Raw genomic sequence first — 15,222 nt, 5'->3', positions numbered from 1 at the left:
TGCTGATAGGCATTGCCCAACACAACTATTTTTAGCACAATTTCTGAACTTGTTCTGTGCCTTAGAAAAGTGCATACAGATCAGAACCATGAAGTCAAAAAAAAAAGGCAAGTTGCAGGCTTATCTCAATATAACATGTTTATGACAGGACATTCCATCTAACTGGGTGCATTGTGAGGTAAGGGCTGGTCAACTACCAGATGTGTGGTGTGATGTTCCCTGCGAGCAGTGGGAGGACACTGCCTAGATCCCCAAGCTCTATTCCCACGGAAGGGTGTGTGTAGAATTATCCATTGTTACTGTTATTAGATGCTCTAAAAAATGGGCTTTGGGGTTTCAACCTTGTTAGATAGTGTTTCCAAGTCCTGATTTTTAGTTCTAGCACTTTAGTCTCTGAACCCTGAACCCGCAGTAAGGGTTCTTCAGAACGAATACAAGGCAGAGCCCCGTCCTGGGAGTTGGAAGGAAGAACTGTCCTTGAGTGTTTATCAGGCGGGACCTCTCTTCGGCAGGCAGATGGGGCCACCGTGCGGGCAAATGCTGTTCTCACCCGGTCCGCGCCCAGCCCCAGGCTCTGCAGGCAGCGTCGCCCTGCAGTGCGGCTAGCCCAGGGCCAGAGCAGACGCACAGTGGGAGGACGGCGGTGTTTGTGCACCGATCACAAGACAGAGGAAACAGCTTCCTAACCGTCCAGCCAGCGCGACTTCCCGCATGGCAGCGTCCCCAGACGCCCCGGAAGAAGAACGGGACCTTAGAGACAGGTGCATCAATCGCAAAGGGCCCTTTGCGCGCCAGTTATAAAGCTACCATCAGAAGGGCCCCAATGGTGAGCTGATGGCCCGTGAGCGCCGCTCCTACCTCCCCGACCCCTCGCGGGGCTCTCCCCACGCCGCCCCGGAGGCCCCACCCCCAGCCAAGCTGCTCCGGGGGCGGAGGCCCGGGGACCCGGGAGGCCCCGCCTGACCACGCCCGCGGCCCAGAGCGCCGAACTCTCTAGTCCCACGCGGCCGAGCAGGCCCAGGCCCGCGAGCCCCCCTTCATCTCTCCCCGCCCTGGCGGCGGGCGCGGGCTGCGCTCGGCTCGCTCGCAGCGACCAGGCCCGCAGGCGGCCATGGCGGCGGGCGCCGGGGCCAGGCCGGCGCCGCGCTGGCTGAGGGCGCTGGCGGAGCCGCTGAGCGCCGCGCAGCTGCGGCGGCTGGAGGAGCACCGCTACAGCGCCGCGGGCATCTCGCTGTTCGAGCCGCCGCTGCAGCTCTACTGGACCTGGCTGCTCCAGTGGGTCCCGCTGTGGATCGCCCCCAACTCCATCACCCTCGTGGGCCTCGCCATCAACCTGCTCACCACGCTCGTGCTCATCTCCTACTGCCCCACGATCACGGAGGAGGTAGGGCTCGCCCCGCGCCCGCTCCTCGGCTGCCTAAGGACCCCCAACTGCTCTCCCCAGGAGCCCGGCGGCCCCCGCCCGAGCTCCGCCCCAAGTGCTCCGCAGTCCCGCCGCTGGAGGCGCCCAGAGACCGGGGAGACCCCCACGCGGCTCAGCCTCCCGGGGGCCGCGGAGGGGCGGACACGGCCTCTGCCCCCGCGCCGCGTCCGCTGGGAGACTCCCCGGGGCCGCCTAGAGGCTGTCACGCCGCTAGCCCCAGTCCCAGGTTCACCCTGAGCCTCTCCCAGATGGTCGAGGGGCTGTCAAGGTCACTGCGAGCCGGGTACCAGCCTGCCTGGCCGCCACCCCATCCGGTGCCAAGCTGTGGGATGGGCGAGCAATACCACAATGGGGACTGAACACCCATATCCCCTTCCTGTCTGACAGCAGGGCTTGTGGTCAGGTTGGCCAAGCTCGAGATGCCCTTTGGACACTTAACTCTATGTTTCTCAAGGGTGTACTAGTGATCCAGAAATTACTGGTAGCCCTGATCAAAGATAAGTTACTTTTAAGAGGTAACTTCCTCTGCTTCCTTGACTTTTTCGTGGAAAACAAACTAAGGTGTTAGCTAGGTGATAATCCTTATCACCAGGGATCATAAAAGCCAACAGATTTTATTAGCAATCAGTATTTGACGTGTGTACCAAATGAGAAGAGTAAATAATGTGGGCTTTGGACAACTGTTAATGAGAAGCACCCCTTGGGCTGAGTGTGGAGGGCTACGAAGCAGAGGGGGTCCACTCATCTATAGCCTTTTAGAGTACACGGATAAACGTTACATTGCACGTTCTGTGACATTGCTTTCTTATCTTTGCCCTCTAAATAGTGAAATCCCTTTATAATCATATTTGAGTATATATAGGTCCTGTGGAGAAGTCATGTGAGGTTGGATAGCAGGAATACAGTGGAAATATCCCATGCCTTCCATATATGCATCCATTTTTAAAAATAATTAACAGCCCACATTTTGAACAGTTCTTGTGGACTGATGGTTATGTTTATCATATATGATTTTTTGGCAGACATTCCCATTGTTAGTCATTTCCGTATTCTTTGAAAAAAATAACTTGCTTTACTTTTAGTCTAGAATGAAAAGAGTGCTGGGTTAGAAGTGGAAGACTTGGGATCTAATGTGGTGGCTGTGCCACACCTTGCAGAGAACTGCTGGTCTGTTTCTCCGTGTGTAAAACAAAATAATAGCTGCCAAACCAATTTCACAAGGATGCAGTGAGGGCCAAATGATATATAACCTGCAGATAAACATAGAAAATTATAATTTGCTCAACATATTAAAAATATTACTGTTCTTAAAAATGTCCTGAAAATATGTAATAAAATTCAGTGTTTCTTGGGCCAAGATTTGGCTAACAGTATTTGGATGTTTCTGATGTTTGTCAATTAAATTGTGAACTTGTCAATATTAATATGAATTTAAGAACCACTTGCGGAACACTTACAAAGAGCAGGGCATACATACAAATCTAAGAGATTCCGTTTAGGGACTTCAAGGAGAGCCTGATGGAAGAGGTAAAACTATGATTAAATAATTCTTAGGGGCAGCCTCATTTCAAAAAAAGGGGGCCACTTTTCCAAAGAAATAAAAAATAAAAAAGGGAAAAGAATCAGAATGATCAGAAGGGGCAGTAAGAGTTAACATAATAAGATGAAACTGAGAAGATTTTCTAAAATGTATGTCATTGGATGCTGCACATGGTTCTACGTGGCTAAAGCAGTGAAGAGAAACACCATTACAGGATTTACATTGCCTGTCTGGTAAGTCTAGCAAAAGCATGAAAGAAGCATAGGGGTTCAGGCCGTTATGTTTTCAGGTTACAGAGCGAGGAAATGATAGGATCAGGTAAGATTCAGATTCTAAACACCAAAGCTTATTTTTTACATATACCTCCACTTTCTTGTCTGGAGTTCCTGCCTTTTTGTACGTGGTATGTAGGAAAAATACCTTGTATCTTATGTAATATTTATCAGGTATGTAAAGTGCTTTTCATAACCATTGTTGCATTTATGTCTTAGATCAACCCAAGGAGGCTGGCAAGTTTTTTCCCTTCCTAGAATGGCCTTTCCATTCATTTTGAAGTGATGGTAGTACTATATATTTTTATGAAGAGAAAATTGAGGTCCGGATAGTTTAACCTGGCTTGGAACTTGTTTCTGATTCTTAGACTTACGAATTCTTAGTGCTTTTCAGACTTGACAGATTGCTTCCACAAAGGGGCAGGAAAAATACCTAAGATTTTTGGATTTAGATGTGTAGGCTTATCTACCTATGTAATGCTGACTACATAGCTATATTAATAATATTTGCTCTATTTTTTAACTACTGTGTTATTTTCTAGGATATGACTGGGGATGAAGGGAAAATAATAGAAAGAAGTTAAATGATTGAGGTTAAGCTTCTACAACTGTGCTCTGAATTGCATTTCATACCATCGTTTCTTTCCACTCCAGCCAAATCAGACTGCTTACTGTATAGCAAAGATTTCTTTTCTTCTTGTCCTTCTCTTTTCTCCTTCCTTTTCCCTTCTCTTGTCCCACTTCCATCGTTCAATGTCCAGTTCTCATACTGCCTCCTTATGAAAACATTTCTTCCTTCTTGGCGTCAAACCAACCACTTAATCCTCTCAACTCCAATAATAACAACAATGATTAACATTTACCTGGTATTGACTACCTACCTGGCATTATTTTAAGCTGCTTTTGTCTATTTTCTCATTTATTCCTCTATAACTTTGTGAAAAGGTATTATTATTATCCCCATTTTATAGATGAGGAAACTGAAGGGAAATTCACCTCTTCCAAGGTATACAGATTAATGGAGACCTGGATTCCAAACAAGAAAGCTATGTTTCCACCATAGGACTTTGTAGCTCTCTCGTGGAACTTCTCCATTTCGGTTATGTATGTGTCCTTACTGAGCAGGACAACCTGCCAAAGTTTAAATTCAGACAGCAATTGCCCACTGGTGCCTTTCATAAAGCAGAGGTTTAGTAAATATTTGCTAAATTATTAACTGCATGAATGAAATAACAAAATGTAATCTTGGGAGATCATGCTTTCCCACCCTTAACCAGTTTTAGCTGGCCTTGGATTAAATACTTATCAGTTGTGATTTTAACAAGAGTAAGCAACACTTAGGGTGAGTAGAGAAAACAACAACCGAATGGCCTCCTCCTTACCTTGCTGAAGCAGTTCTATCTGAATGCGGTTCTGTCCTTGGCGGTCATTCCTTGTCCGTCTAATTCTAAAATAGAATCATAGACTCCAACAGTTTGAAGGGCCTTAGGGCTTCTTTAATGCAATTCCTATGTCTGCATATGAGAAAACTCAGTGATTTGGATCTAGTTCTTCAAGCTCTAGCCTCGTAGCATTTCTTTACCACAAAACACTCCGACACCTGTTTTTGGCTGATATAAACTGTGGCACCATTCTCTTTTAAGTTTATTTGAGTAGATGGTTTTGCTCTGCCCTCTTGGTCTGTGTATACAAATCAATGTCAGTGTTTCTGTTAAGAGTATGTTTGTAGCTGATATGTGCCCAGCATAGAGCTAGGTCAAGGGCATGGAATAATTTCTTTTATGATAGAAGTTGAACCAAAAAGCAAGTATATCTGAGGAAGTCAGAAAGACCTTAAGAAATGTTTTAATCCCTGTCTTATTTCAGATTATAGTTGCCTTTGCACTATAAAGAATTATTGGTTGGGGGAATAATAAGAAAAGGCAATAATCTATAGATTCCTTCTCAACTTTTTATAGGTTTCGTTTCTTTGAAATCTAGTATACTTCCTTTTTTATCACTTAGATCCCTTTTTTTTTTTTTTTAAACCAGCTCAATAACTTATCAACATCATTTGTTAAGGCAGGAATGTTGTAAGGGATTGGCCTTTCTAAAGGCCAATTTCTAAAACAAAGTATAAACTCCAAACTTTCAGGAGGTGAAAATTCTAGAAGCAGGGCAGGTACTAGAGTGAGGCAGGCAGGCACTAAGGCCTCAGAATTTACGCAGGCAGGTACACAACCCTGGGAATAAATGTCCCCTTAAATTCTGCAGCCAGTGGGCCTCACTTTGCCTCACCCAAGTCCCGTCCTGTCTAGAAGGGACTTCTGCAGGTAATGTGGAAGTAGCTTTTCTTTGAGATTTGCCTCTTTGATTCCTGTGGTTTCCCTATACTTGAATCCCAAGGACTAAGCTGTTTCTCCTTTAAAATTCTGGTTCAATGTAGATAAAACATGGCATTGTAGTGTATAGGAAGAGCTTTAAATCCCATTCCTATATTTGACCTGGGCACAGGGTTCCAACCACTTGGGTTTTCTGAAGTTAAAAAACAGGACAGAAGTTAAAAAACCCAATACAACTGATGATGATAGATCTGGCCTGGGGAGTCTCTTCCTTCCTGTTCCCCTTAGCACAGTGAGTGTGGCATTTTCAACAAGAACTCTAGTAAGAACTAAAGGAGGTTTGAAAAAAAAAAAAAAAGATTCCCCACGAAATATAAAAAGAAAGAAGGCTACCTTTCAAAGTACAAATTTCCGATGTCATGAGGAATTTTCTTAGGCCCTGAAGTGCTGGTTAAACCGCATTGGTGTGCTGCCTGGTTTCCTTCCCCCAGCTTATAACCTGCCTCATTTCCTGAAATCCTGTGTTCTCTCAGATGCTGGCCCCTAACCACAGCTGAGGCCAAATGTCCCTGTTGAAACCAGTAAGCCCCCAGGACCCTTTCTGATTGGTGTGAGAACAATCTCACCCTTCCTGACACCAAATGCCCTAGAGCCTTCCAGGCCTCAGGGGTGCCTTCCTCTGTAAACAAGGAAGTGCCTCATCCACCACAGGTAAAGTCTTAACTATATCACAGGCACATCATAGGGGTTGGAGCAGTGTCAGAGTAGCAGTCTTAGAAACTCCATGAATTTTCCCTTTAAAAATCACTAGAGCCACCGACTGGGTACAAAGTCCACCTTTTAACACCACACCAGCATTACATTTTTTCACATATGCATGATCTGTCTTCCAGTTTTCTTTCTTCCTACTTGTTATAAATGCAGTTTCTATTTTTATGGAGAGAGAAGTCAGTTGATGTTTGGATCATTGAAATGTCCCTGTTACCAGCTGACCCAGTAGTTACTGGTTATATAATGTCTTTTGGATATGTATCAACTCATACCCAAGGTTATTTAAAGCAAAAACATACATTTTTTTTTAAAAGTACAAAAATTCATATAAATAGGCAATGAATAGTCCCAGTATTTCCTAAATTTTAATTGGGGAAGATTTTTGCTTTTGTGTATTACCTATACTATTTTTTAGTTACTATTTTTCTTTCATCAACTTTAAACCTACTCTTTTTTAAAGATTTAGACTCATTTGAAGCCTTGATATCTATAAAATCATAGATTTGATAGCTATGGTAGCTATTTTTAAAACTATATTAAATTAATGATTTTTCCAAAATACATTAAAATAAAGACATAAATGTTAAAATGAAAACTTTACCCATGAATCACCTAAAATTATCTTATGTACTATCACTAATGACAATTATAATTAAATTTTACTGAGCTCCTTCCATAAATCAGGTACTTTTCTAAGCACTTTACATATAATAATTCATGTAATTCTCACAATAAGGCAGGAACAGTGATTATTCCCGTTTTTGATAGAGGGAGATTGAGGCACTGAGAGGTTACATAACTCATCCAATTCACTCTGCTTATAATGGCAAAGCAGGGATCTGGGTGCAGATAAGTCCAGATTCCACACTCCTAACCACTCTGCCAGGAAAGCCTGGGGTATGTATTCTTCCCTTTGGAAACCATTTTAACTGATAGATTACCAGGGAACCTATTGCCTAGTAGGAAACATTTAGATCATCAGTTGGTTTTAATCATCTAGTTATTTAGCTCCTATGGTATGTACGGCAGATTTCAAAAACAAACAACATGCCTCATGCCCTTGAGAGGATTATATTCTAATATGAATAGGGACCTTGGAAACTAGTCTAGCATTTTTATTTACAGAAGACTAAGACTGTATTCCAGAAAATCCAGTATTTTAAGGTCTGAGCTGTAAGTAAAGTCTGTCCAGTGAGCAGGGAGGGATATGCTCATTGACACTTTCTAAGTCTTGTCTTGATGCATGTGTTCATTCAAACACATGTATAAAAAAAGATATGATATCCAGCGTAAATAATTCATCCACATATGAATGTTCTCTCTGATCCAGAGTTATTTTTAACCAGAACAATTGCCATATGATCTGGTTCAGACCTCTGGTTTCTCTATTCTATAATGAATAATACAAAGCTATAATTTAAGTAACTAGAAAAAAGTAAAATTTCTCAAATATTTAATTTTATACAGATCTTTTTCAGTGGTGTAACTGAAAAGTGATTTAAATTTATTTGTGTTTTTTAATGACTAGGGGTAATGACTGATCCTTAGTAACTATCTTGTTTTTTAGAATAAACTTATATAATAAATAATCTTTCCTGAAGTCATGTAAGATTCATCATTAGTAAAGTTATGATGTAAATTGTGACAAAGCCACGTAATTGAATACCATGCAGTTATTTAAAAGAATGATTGATGTAGATCTATATGTTTGACCTGGAAAGATTTCTATGATATATTGTTAAATTCTGATCTTAAAGGATACAGTAGATATTAAGAATATTACACAATTTAAAACTTTAAATGTTAGGAAGCTAACATTACCTGAAGTTCTACTCTTTGGAATAGGTTCCTTCAATAGAAGTATTCTGATACATTGCTCATGACTTTATAATGCATAACGCAAGCCTGAGTTTTCCATACTTCCATTTAAAATTTTTGAAAATAAGTTTACAGGAAAACTGGAATTGAGTTGGGGTGGCTTTGTCCATCCTGCAATTACACCCTTTGGGGGAGACCCCTGGAAGGAAGGGTGTTGCTGCGCCTCAGGATCTCCAGCCTGAGGCCTGTTTTGCAGAGATAACAGATTAGAAAAGTTGAAATTTTGCAAACGATTCAGTAGTTTACAGGTGGGAATGGAGGTGATGACAGCAGGGAAAAGAGAAAATAGCTCAGGCTCCTGAGGCCTTGGGAAGATCGGAAAAGGAGTGAGCTGGGTTTTGGTGGATCAGTGTGCTTTTCTGGGTTTAAAAGATAGGAAGCCTCGCGAGACTTGCAGCCATTTCCTGTGGCTCAGTGCACTTGAAATTGTCTTGTGTGAGAGTGGGGAAAGTGCTTCTCAGCAGATTTGACGGGACTAGGAAGTCTGTGAAGTAAGACTCCAGGTGAGAAAGGCCATCCAGTCCTGTGGCCTGCAGCAGAATAGATCTCAGAGCTTAGGGCAGGTCAGAAGACCTGAGTTTGAATCCTGGACCCAGTCTAGCTGCTTTTTTTGATGTGACTTTATCACCACTCTCTAAGTTTCACTTTTATCTTTAATAAAAACAACATGATAATGACTGCCCTGTCTCTGGATTGCTATTGTATCAAATAAAATAATACATTTTTTTAAATGTCCTGTGTTGTACTGTTTAAGAAATGTTATTACCTTTCCAAATCTTATCTCTTCTTAGTAATTACCTATGGCTTGTCTGTCTGAATAAACCTTTCACTTTTCAGGCCTCTACCTTGGTTTTTGCTTAGACCTCTTCTCTCTTTTCCCTCTTTAAATTACTCCTGCGTCTCTTTACCTACTTAAACTCTAAATTTAACTCCTGTAGTATCCTAGTGAAGTAGTTTTAAACTAGTGAACCAGACTTTGTTTCCTTTTTCTAAAGGAGGGGCAGAGTTCTCCCCCAACTGTGGTGTCCAGGAGTAACCAAATTTATTTCAGTATGGATTTCCATTAACTCCTTGACCTTTAGACTTGCCAGCAGCCAGTCTCCCAGAACAGAGGTCAGAATTAAGGTTCCCCCCCCCACTTTTCCGCCTCCCTCCCGCACTCCGGTTCAAGCCATTGTTTCTCAGTCTAGCTTGTGTAGGACACAGCTCCCTGGCCCATGCCGGTTTTATGAGCCTTACACCCCCCCACACCCCCTCACTCCGGCTGAGGCAGTCAGTCGCCAGTGGTAGGGTCAGCCACTCACGGCAGCTCTCGCTGGCTGCCAGCCACTCACGCTGGCCACCAGCTGCTTATGGCAGCACACGGTAGCCCATAGTAGCACACGGCAGCTCACACTGGTGATCTCGGCGTTAGGAACACGGTGCTCCAACCACCTGAGCCACCCGGCCGGCCCAGAATTAAGCTTTTAATGTGGAAATTTGGGAATGTTTCTTGAGAAGCCCCAAATTTTCAATAAAAGAAGGTACTGTGCATAGAAAGGAGAAATGGAATATCTTTCAGGTAAGTAATTTACTTACTGAAGTCTGTCACTTAGCGGAAAAGTATTTGATGGCGAATAGATGATCAGAAGAAAAATGACTTATGTCATTCCTAAAATTTTAATAACTTCAATTTCAAATTTACATATATTTGAAATATAACTGTCTCCTTTTGTTACCAAAATTAAAACAATATAATTTTTCATAGTAGGAAAATGGGTAAGAGCTGGATGGTTGGAAAGAGTTAACAGGATTATTGGGATCCTTTTAAAAGATTCTAGGTAGTTTGTTTTGTTTTTTATTTTTGTACTGTCATGATTTCTCAGTTGTTTTTAGCCCTCTCTTAAATTGTTTCACAGTTTCTAGTAAGTCTTTTAAAAACATGCTAAACAAAACTGAGTATGACATTTTTTATGTTTATAATGCAGGTTGCTTTTATTCTTAAATTATTTCTAATTTACGCTACTTTTCTTTTAAATAGAAGAGACTTAATAAGTCTTTTTAAGCAGTTAGTATAATCATTACTGCTGGGCATCCAATATTAACAAATCCTGAAACTTTTATGACGTTAGTTCAAAGAAAACTTCTATTTACTTAGAAAGATTGAGGAATAGGGTAGGAGGTGGACCCGATATTCATATAATTACCACATACACCATACTTAAATTGATAATTTAAAAACTATATTTCCCACTAAAAGTATGCAAAACAATTTAATGACAATAGCTAACCTTACTGAGCACTTACTATGGGCCAGGTTATGTGTAAAGAGCTAGCTAAGAAATTTTTCATCAGATACAACTGTATTATTCACATCTTACCTATGAGGTAACCAAAGTTTGGGGAGTTTAAATAACTTGTCCAAGATCACGTGGCTATTAAATAACAGAACCAAGGACTGAAACACGGATCTAACTTTAAAACCTGAGTTCTTAACAATTTTGCTATTAATTCTTCTCTAAAACAGATTTCTGGGTTGACTATTGCTGTTATTATACAGGTCCCTGAGAAAGTGGAATACTGCATTTATAAAGTACTGAAAGAAAAGAATGATCATTTGTAAATATTTTTCTCTCTCATTCAAATTGGATTATTTCTGTTGATCTACTGTCAAGTTTACTGACTTGTTCCTTTTTCATTATTATCTGTGCTTCTGTATGTAATGTCATTTTTCCTTTGGCTTTTATGGTTTTTCTCTTCGTGACTGATTTTCAGTAATTTGATTACGATGTTCCTTGGTGGGTTCTTAAAAAATATTCTTCTTGAGGGTTTGTTGAGCTTCTTGAATATGTGAGTTTATAGATTTCATGAAATTTGGAAATTTATTAGCCTTTCTTCTTCTTATATTTTTCATGTACAACCCTTTCTCTTCTCTCCTTCCAAGACTCCAATTACACATATATTAAACTCTCTGTTGCCCACACATGACTGATGCTCAGTTCAGTTATTCTTAGTCTTTTTTTCTTTCTGTGCATCATTTTGGATAGTTTCCATAAGTAGCCTGCAAGTTCACTGATCTTTTCTTTTGCAGTGTCTAATGTGCTATTAATCTTATCTAGTATATTTTACATTTCAAATATTGTATTTTTCATTTCTAGAGGTTTCACTTGAGTCTTTCATGTTTTCCTCCACCTTCTTGAACATATGAAGTATATTTGTAATAACTTTTAATGTCCTCATCTGCTAATTCCATTCCTGGGTCTGATTATATTGATTGATTTTACTCCTAGTTGTAGATAATATTCTCTTGCTTCTTTGAATGACTAGTAATTTTTGAGTGCATGCCAAACATTGAGTTTTAATTTGGGGGATACTAGATTTTTAAATTATTGTCATCATCATTCCTTTAAGATGTTGTACTCTGTGATAGTTACAGGTAAGTTGACTGGCATCAGCTGGATCCTTTTGAGGCTGGATTTTAAGTCTTTTAGGGCTGTCCAGAGAAGACTTTATTGCTAATTTATCCCCACTGCTAAGACAACACATTTCTGAGAACTCTACCCAGTTATGAGGTCTTTCTACTGTGCATAGTGGGAACACGAATGATTCCCAATTTTGTGTGAGCTTCAAGAATTGTGGGACCTTGTGCTTTCCAGTGGTTCTTTCCCTGGCCTTAGTAGTTTTGTCTCATTCAGGCATAGGTTGGTTCTCAGCCAAAGGTACCCTTCTATAGATCACAACTTGTGCCCTTCTCTGATCAGCTTCCTCTTCTCCCATGCTCTGCTCCACAAATTATAGCTGCCTTGACCTTCCTGAACTCTTGTGTTTCTCCTCAACACAACAAGATCGCTGGGCTCTGTTCGGGTTCCCCATTGCTATGCTATGGCCTAGAAACTGCCTCTGGGCAATAAGCTGGAGCAGCCGTACGGCTCACGTCATTTGTTTTCCCTTTCTTTAGGAATCACAGTCCTGCATTGCCTGCAATATCTGAAAACTGTTGTTTCATTTATTTTATTGCTTTTCTAGTTTTCTAAGGGGGGAGAGTAAATCCAGTCCCCTTATACACCATCGTGAATGGAAGCAGGGTTCTGTAATTTGTCTTTAAGGTCTTTTTTCAGAGCAAAGACTTACCGAATAATTTCAAAGCTGATGCCATATAATGAATATTATGGTAAAAGACCTGTGGACTAAGAATCAAACTCAGGGTCCTAATCCTTGCTTGGTCATTTAATTAGTGCTTCTTACAATATGGACTTCTGTGACCCAGATGACCTAGAGCAATTCACTTGATTTCTCATTTTAATTTTCATCTTTAGATGGAAGGTTATGAATCTTTTGTATAACATACTGGGGTAATATAAAGTGTAAACACAAGAAAGTATGTTGACTTATACTGAACTATTTTCAAACAGAAGTTAGCTTATTGCCACTTAACAGTCTTTATTATTTACATTTATTTTTAGGCACCATACTGGACATACCTTTTATGTGCACTTGGACTTTTTATCTACCAGTCACTGGACGCTATTGATGGGAAACAAGCCAGAAGAACAAATTCTTGTTCTCCGTTAGGGGAACTTTTTGACCATGGTTGTGACTCTCTTTCCACAGGTAAATTAACTCTAGTGTTTGTTTTTTAAATAATGGCTTAAAAACTAAATAAACTGATCTGTTTGGTCATTTTCTTTTGGATAAATGTGTATTTGGAGCAGTTTTGCACAGTGTATTTTAAAAGTATCTTCAAGTATTTTGTTCATTGTACCTTATTTGAATGCCAAGATTATGTACCTTAAAACTCTGTTTCTGAATAGGACAGGGTAGTTTTTTCATTAATTATTTCTATTTCTTAATGGTTCTTACACCTTGTTTCTTTCAGTATTTATGGCAGTTGGAGCTTCAATTGCTGTTCGCTTAGGAACTCATCCTGACTGGTTGTTTTTCTGCTCTTTTATTGGGATGTTCATGTTTTATTGTGCTCATTGGCAGACTTATGTTTCAGGCGTGCTGAGGTTTGGAAAGTAAGTATGTATTTTAAGTTGTACATTTTAAAATGTAACTAAATTTATTTTCACAATCTATTATACTTCATTTATCTATAATAAGGGACAAATCTTAAATCAGGAATTTAATTGGTGCATCCATAAATGTTATACCTATATACATACTAATGTATACCTATATACATACCTGTATGTTAGCACATATTGTTCTATAGTTTTTTTCATATAACAATGTAGTCGGTTGATAATTCATTGATGGAACTAAAGGTGAAAATAAACTAAGGCTATAGAGATTTTTACATCTTTGATATTTAATATATGGTTAACTAATCTCTGCATTCAGGAAGTTTATTTGCAAACATCTTTTCTATTCTTTGTCCTTCCTTTTTAGAGTGGATGTAACTGAAATTCAGGTAGCGTTAATGATCGTCTTTGTGTTGTCTACATTTGGAGGAGCAACAATGTGGGACTATACGGTAAAACTGAGTGTTTAAATTTGTATTTAAGTATTTTTTAAATATTTAGGGAAAATATTGCATTATTAATTTTCTTTAGAAATCCTTGGCATTGTATTTATTATTCATTCAATTTCTTAACCTTTTCTCCTTGTTTTATAATTTTATTATCCTATATACCTTATTAAGGCATTTTCCCCCCATGCATGAATATATTAGCCCATAGAAGAAAACAACCCCATTTGTCTGATACAAAATTAAACACACTAGTTAAACTACCTTTTCCAGGCCAAAATGTATCTCATAAAATAGGTATTTAGAAAAGTAAATTCAATAACATATTTTACATTTGACACTTGTCCCTCAATATTAGGAAAGAAACATTGCTAATTTGGATTTTTATAATCTACTATGAGGTGAAGTTTCCCATATTAAAGGAGTGTTTTTATTTTCTGCTTGTTGCTGACCTCAGTATTTTGACAAAGGTTGATTCTCAGGAAACTACTGTCATAAATTCATGCTTTGCATAGGAAGAAACTATAGAGACAAATTATTCTGTGTCTACAACCTAAGTCCACAACACTGGCTGACTCACAATCTCAAGCCCATAGAGTTAAGAAAAGGAATAAGGATAATATCAATAGTCAACAACTAACATTTATTCAATACTTACTGTGTTTCTAAACACTTTACTATCACTCTTTCATCTGACCCTGAGAACAATACTATAAAATAGATATCATTTTTCCATTTTATAAGTAAGTTTTAGAATGATTAAGTAATCTAGCCAAGAATATATAGCTAGGAAGTACTGGAGCTAGGAATTAAGTAGACCGATTCCAGACTCTATGTTTTTAATTATTAAGCTTTATTATATCACCAGTAAAAATAGAGATATAAAACTAAACATACTCTTTCCATAAAATCCCTTGGTATTTACCCAAATAAGTTGAAAACTTATATCCACACAAAATCCTGAACACAAATGTTTATAGCAGCTTTATTCATAATCGCCAACCCTTGGAAGCAACCAAGGTGTTCAGTAGGTGAATGGACAAACTATGATACATCCAGGAAATGGAATATTAGTCAGTGTTAAAAAGAAAGAGCTATCAAGCCATGAAAAGACATGAAGGAACCTTAAATGTAGAGTACTTAGTGGAAGAAGCCAATGTGAAAAGGCTATATGTTGTATGATTCCAATTATATGACATTCTGGAAAAGGCAAAATGATACAGTGAAAAGGTCACTGGTTGCCAGGAGGGACAAACAGATAAAGCCCAGAGGATTTTTAGAGCAGTGAAACTATCGTGTATGATACTATAATGGTGGATACCTGTCATTATGCATTTGTCCAAACTCATAGAACATACAACACCCAGAGACAGCCCTGCACTTTGGGTGATAATGACGTGTCATTGTAGGTTCATGGACTATAACAAATGTACCACTCTGGTGGGGGCATTTGATAGTGGGGGTGGTGAGGGGCATATGGGGACTCGATGTACTTTCCATACAATTTTGCTGTGAACCTAAAATTATTCTAAAAAGTAAGTCTATTAAAAATAATGAGATTTCTCTAG

At 39.6% G+C, this 15,222-nt stretch overlaps 1 protein-coding gene across 3 annotated transcripts in view; it reads left to right on the top strand.

Moving 5' to 3' along the window:
* Window positions 1-569: 569 nt before the first annotated feature.
* CHPT1 (choline phosphotransferase 1) overlaps window positions 570-15,222 on the top strand; it is a 27,288-nt gene continuing 12,635 nt past the window's right edge. Inside the window, exons 1-4 of one of the 3 annotated variants that reach the window (XM_081059685.1) lie at window positions 570-1,384; window positions 12,648-12,795; window positions 13,061-13,202; window positions 13,576-13,660. In XM_081059685.1, the coding sequence (XP_080915811.1) occupies window positions 1,112-1,384; window positions 12,648-12,795; window positions 13,061-13,202; window positions 13,576-13,660 (648 nt within the window). In that variant the 5' untranslated portion in view covers window positions 570-1,111. The remainder of the gene's footprint in view (window positions 1,385-12,647; window positions 12,796-13,060; window positions 13,203-13,575; window positions 13,661-15,222) is intronic. The other 2 variants (XR_013994010.1, XM_081059686.1) reach the window with 2 other exon arrangements.

This window comes from Rhinolophus hipposideros (assembly GCF_964194185.1).
Source record: "Rhinolophus hipposideros genome assembly, chromosome: 9".
Classification (NCBI taxonomy): Eukaryota; Metazoa; Chordata; class Mammalia; order Chiroptera; family Rhinolophidae; genus Rhinolophus; species Rhinolophus hipposideros.
This window is presented reverse-complemented; position numbering and strand designations above follow the sequence as displayed.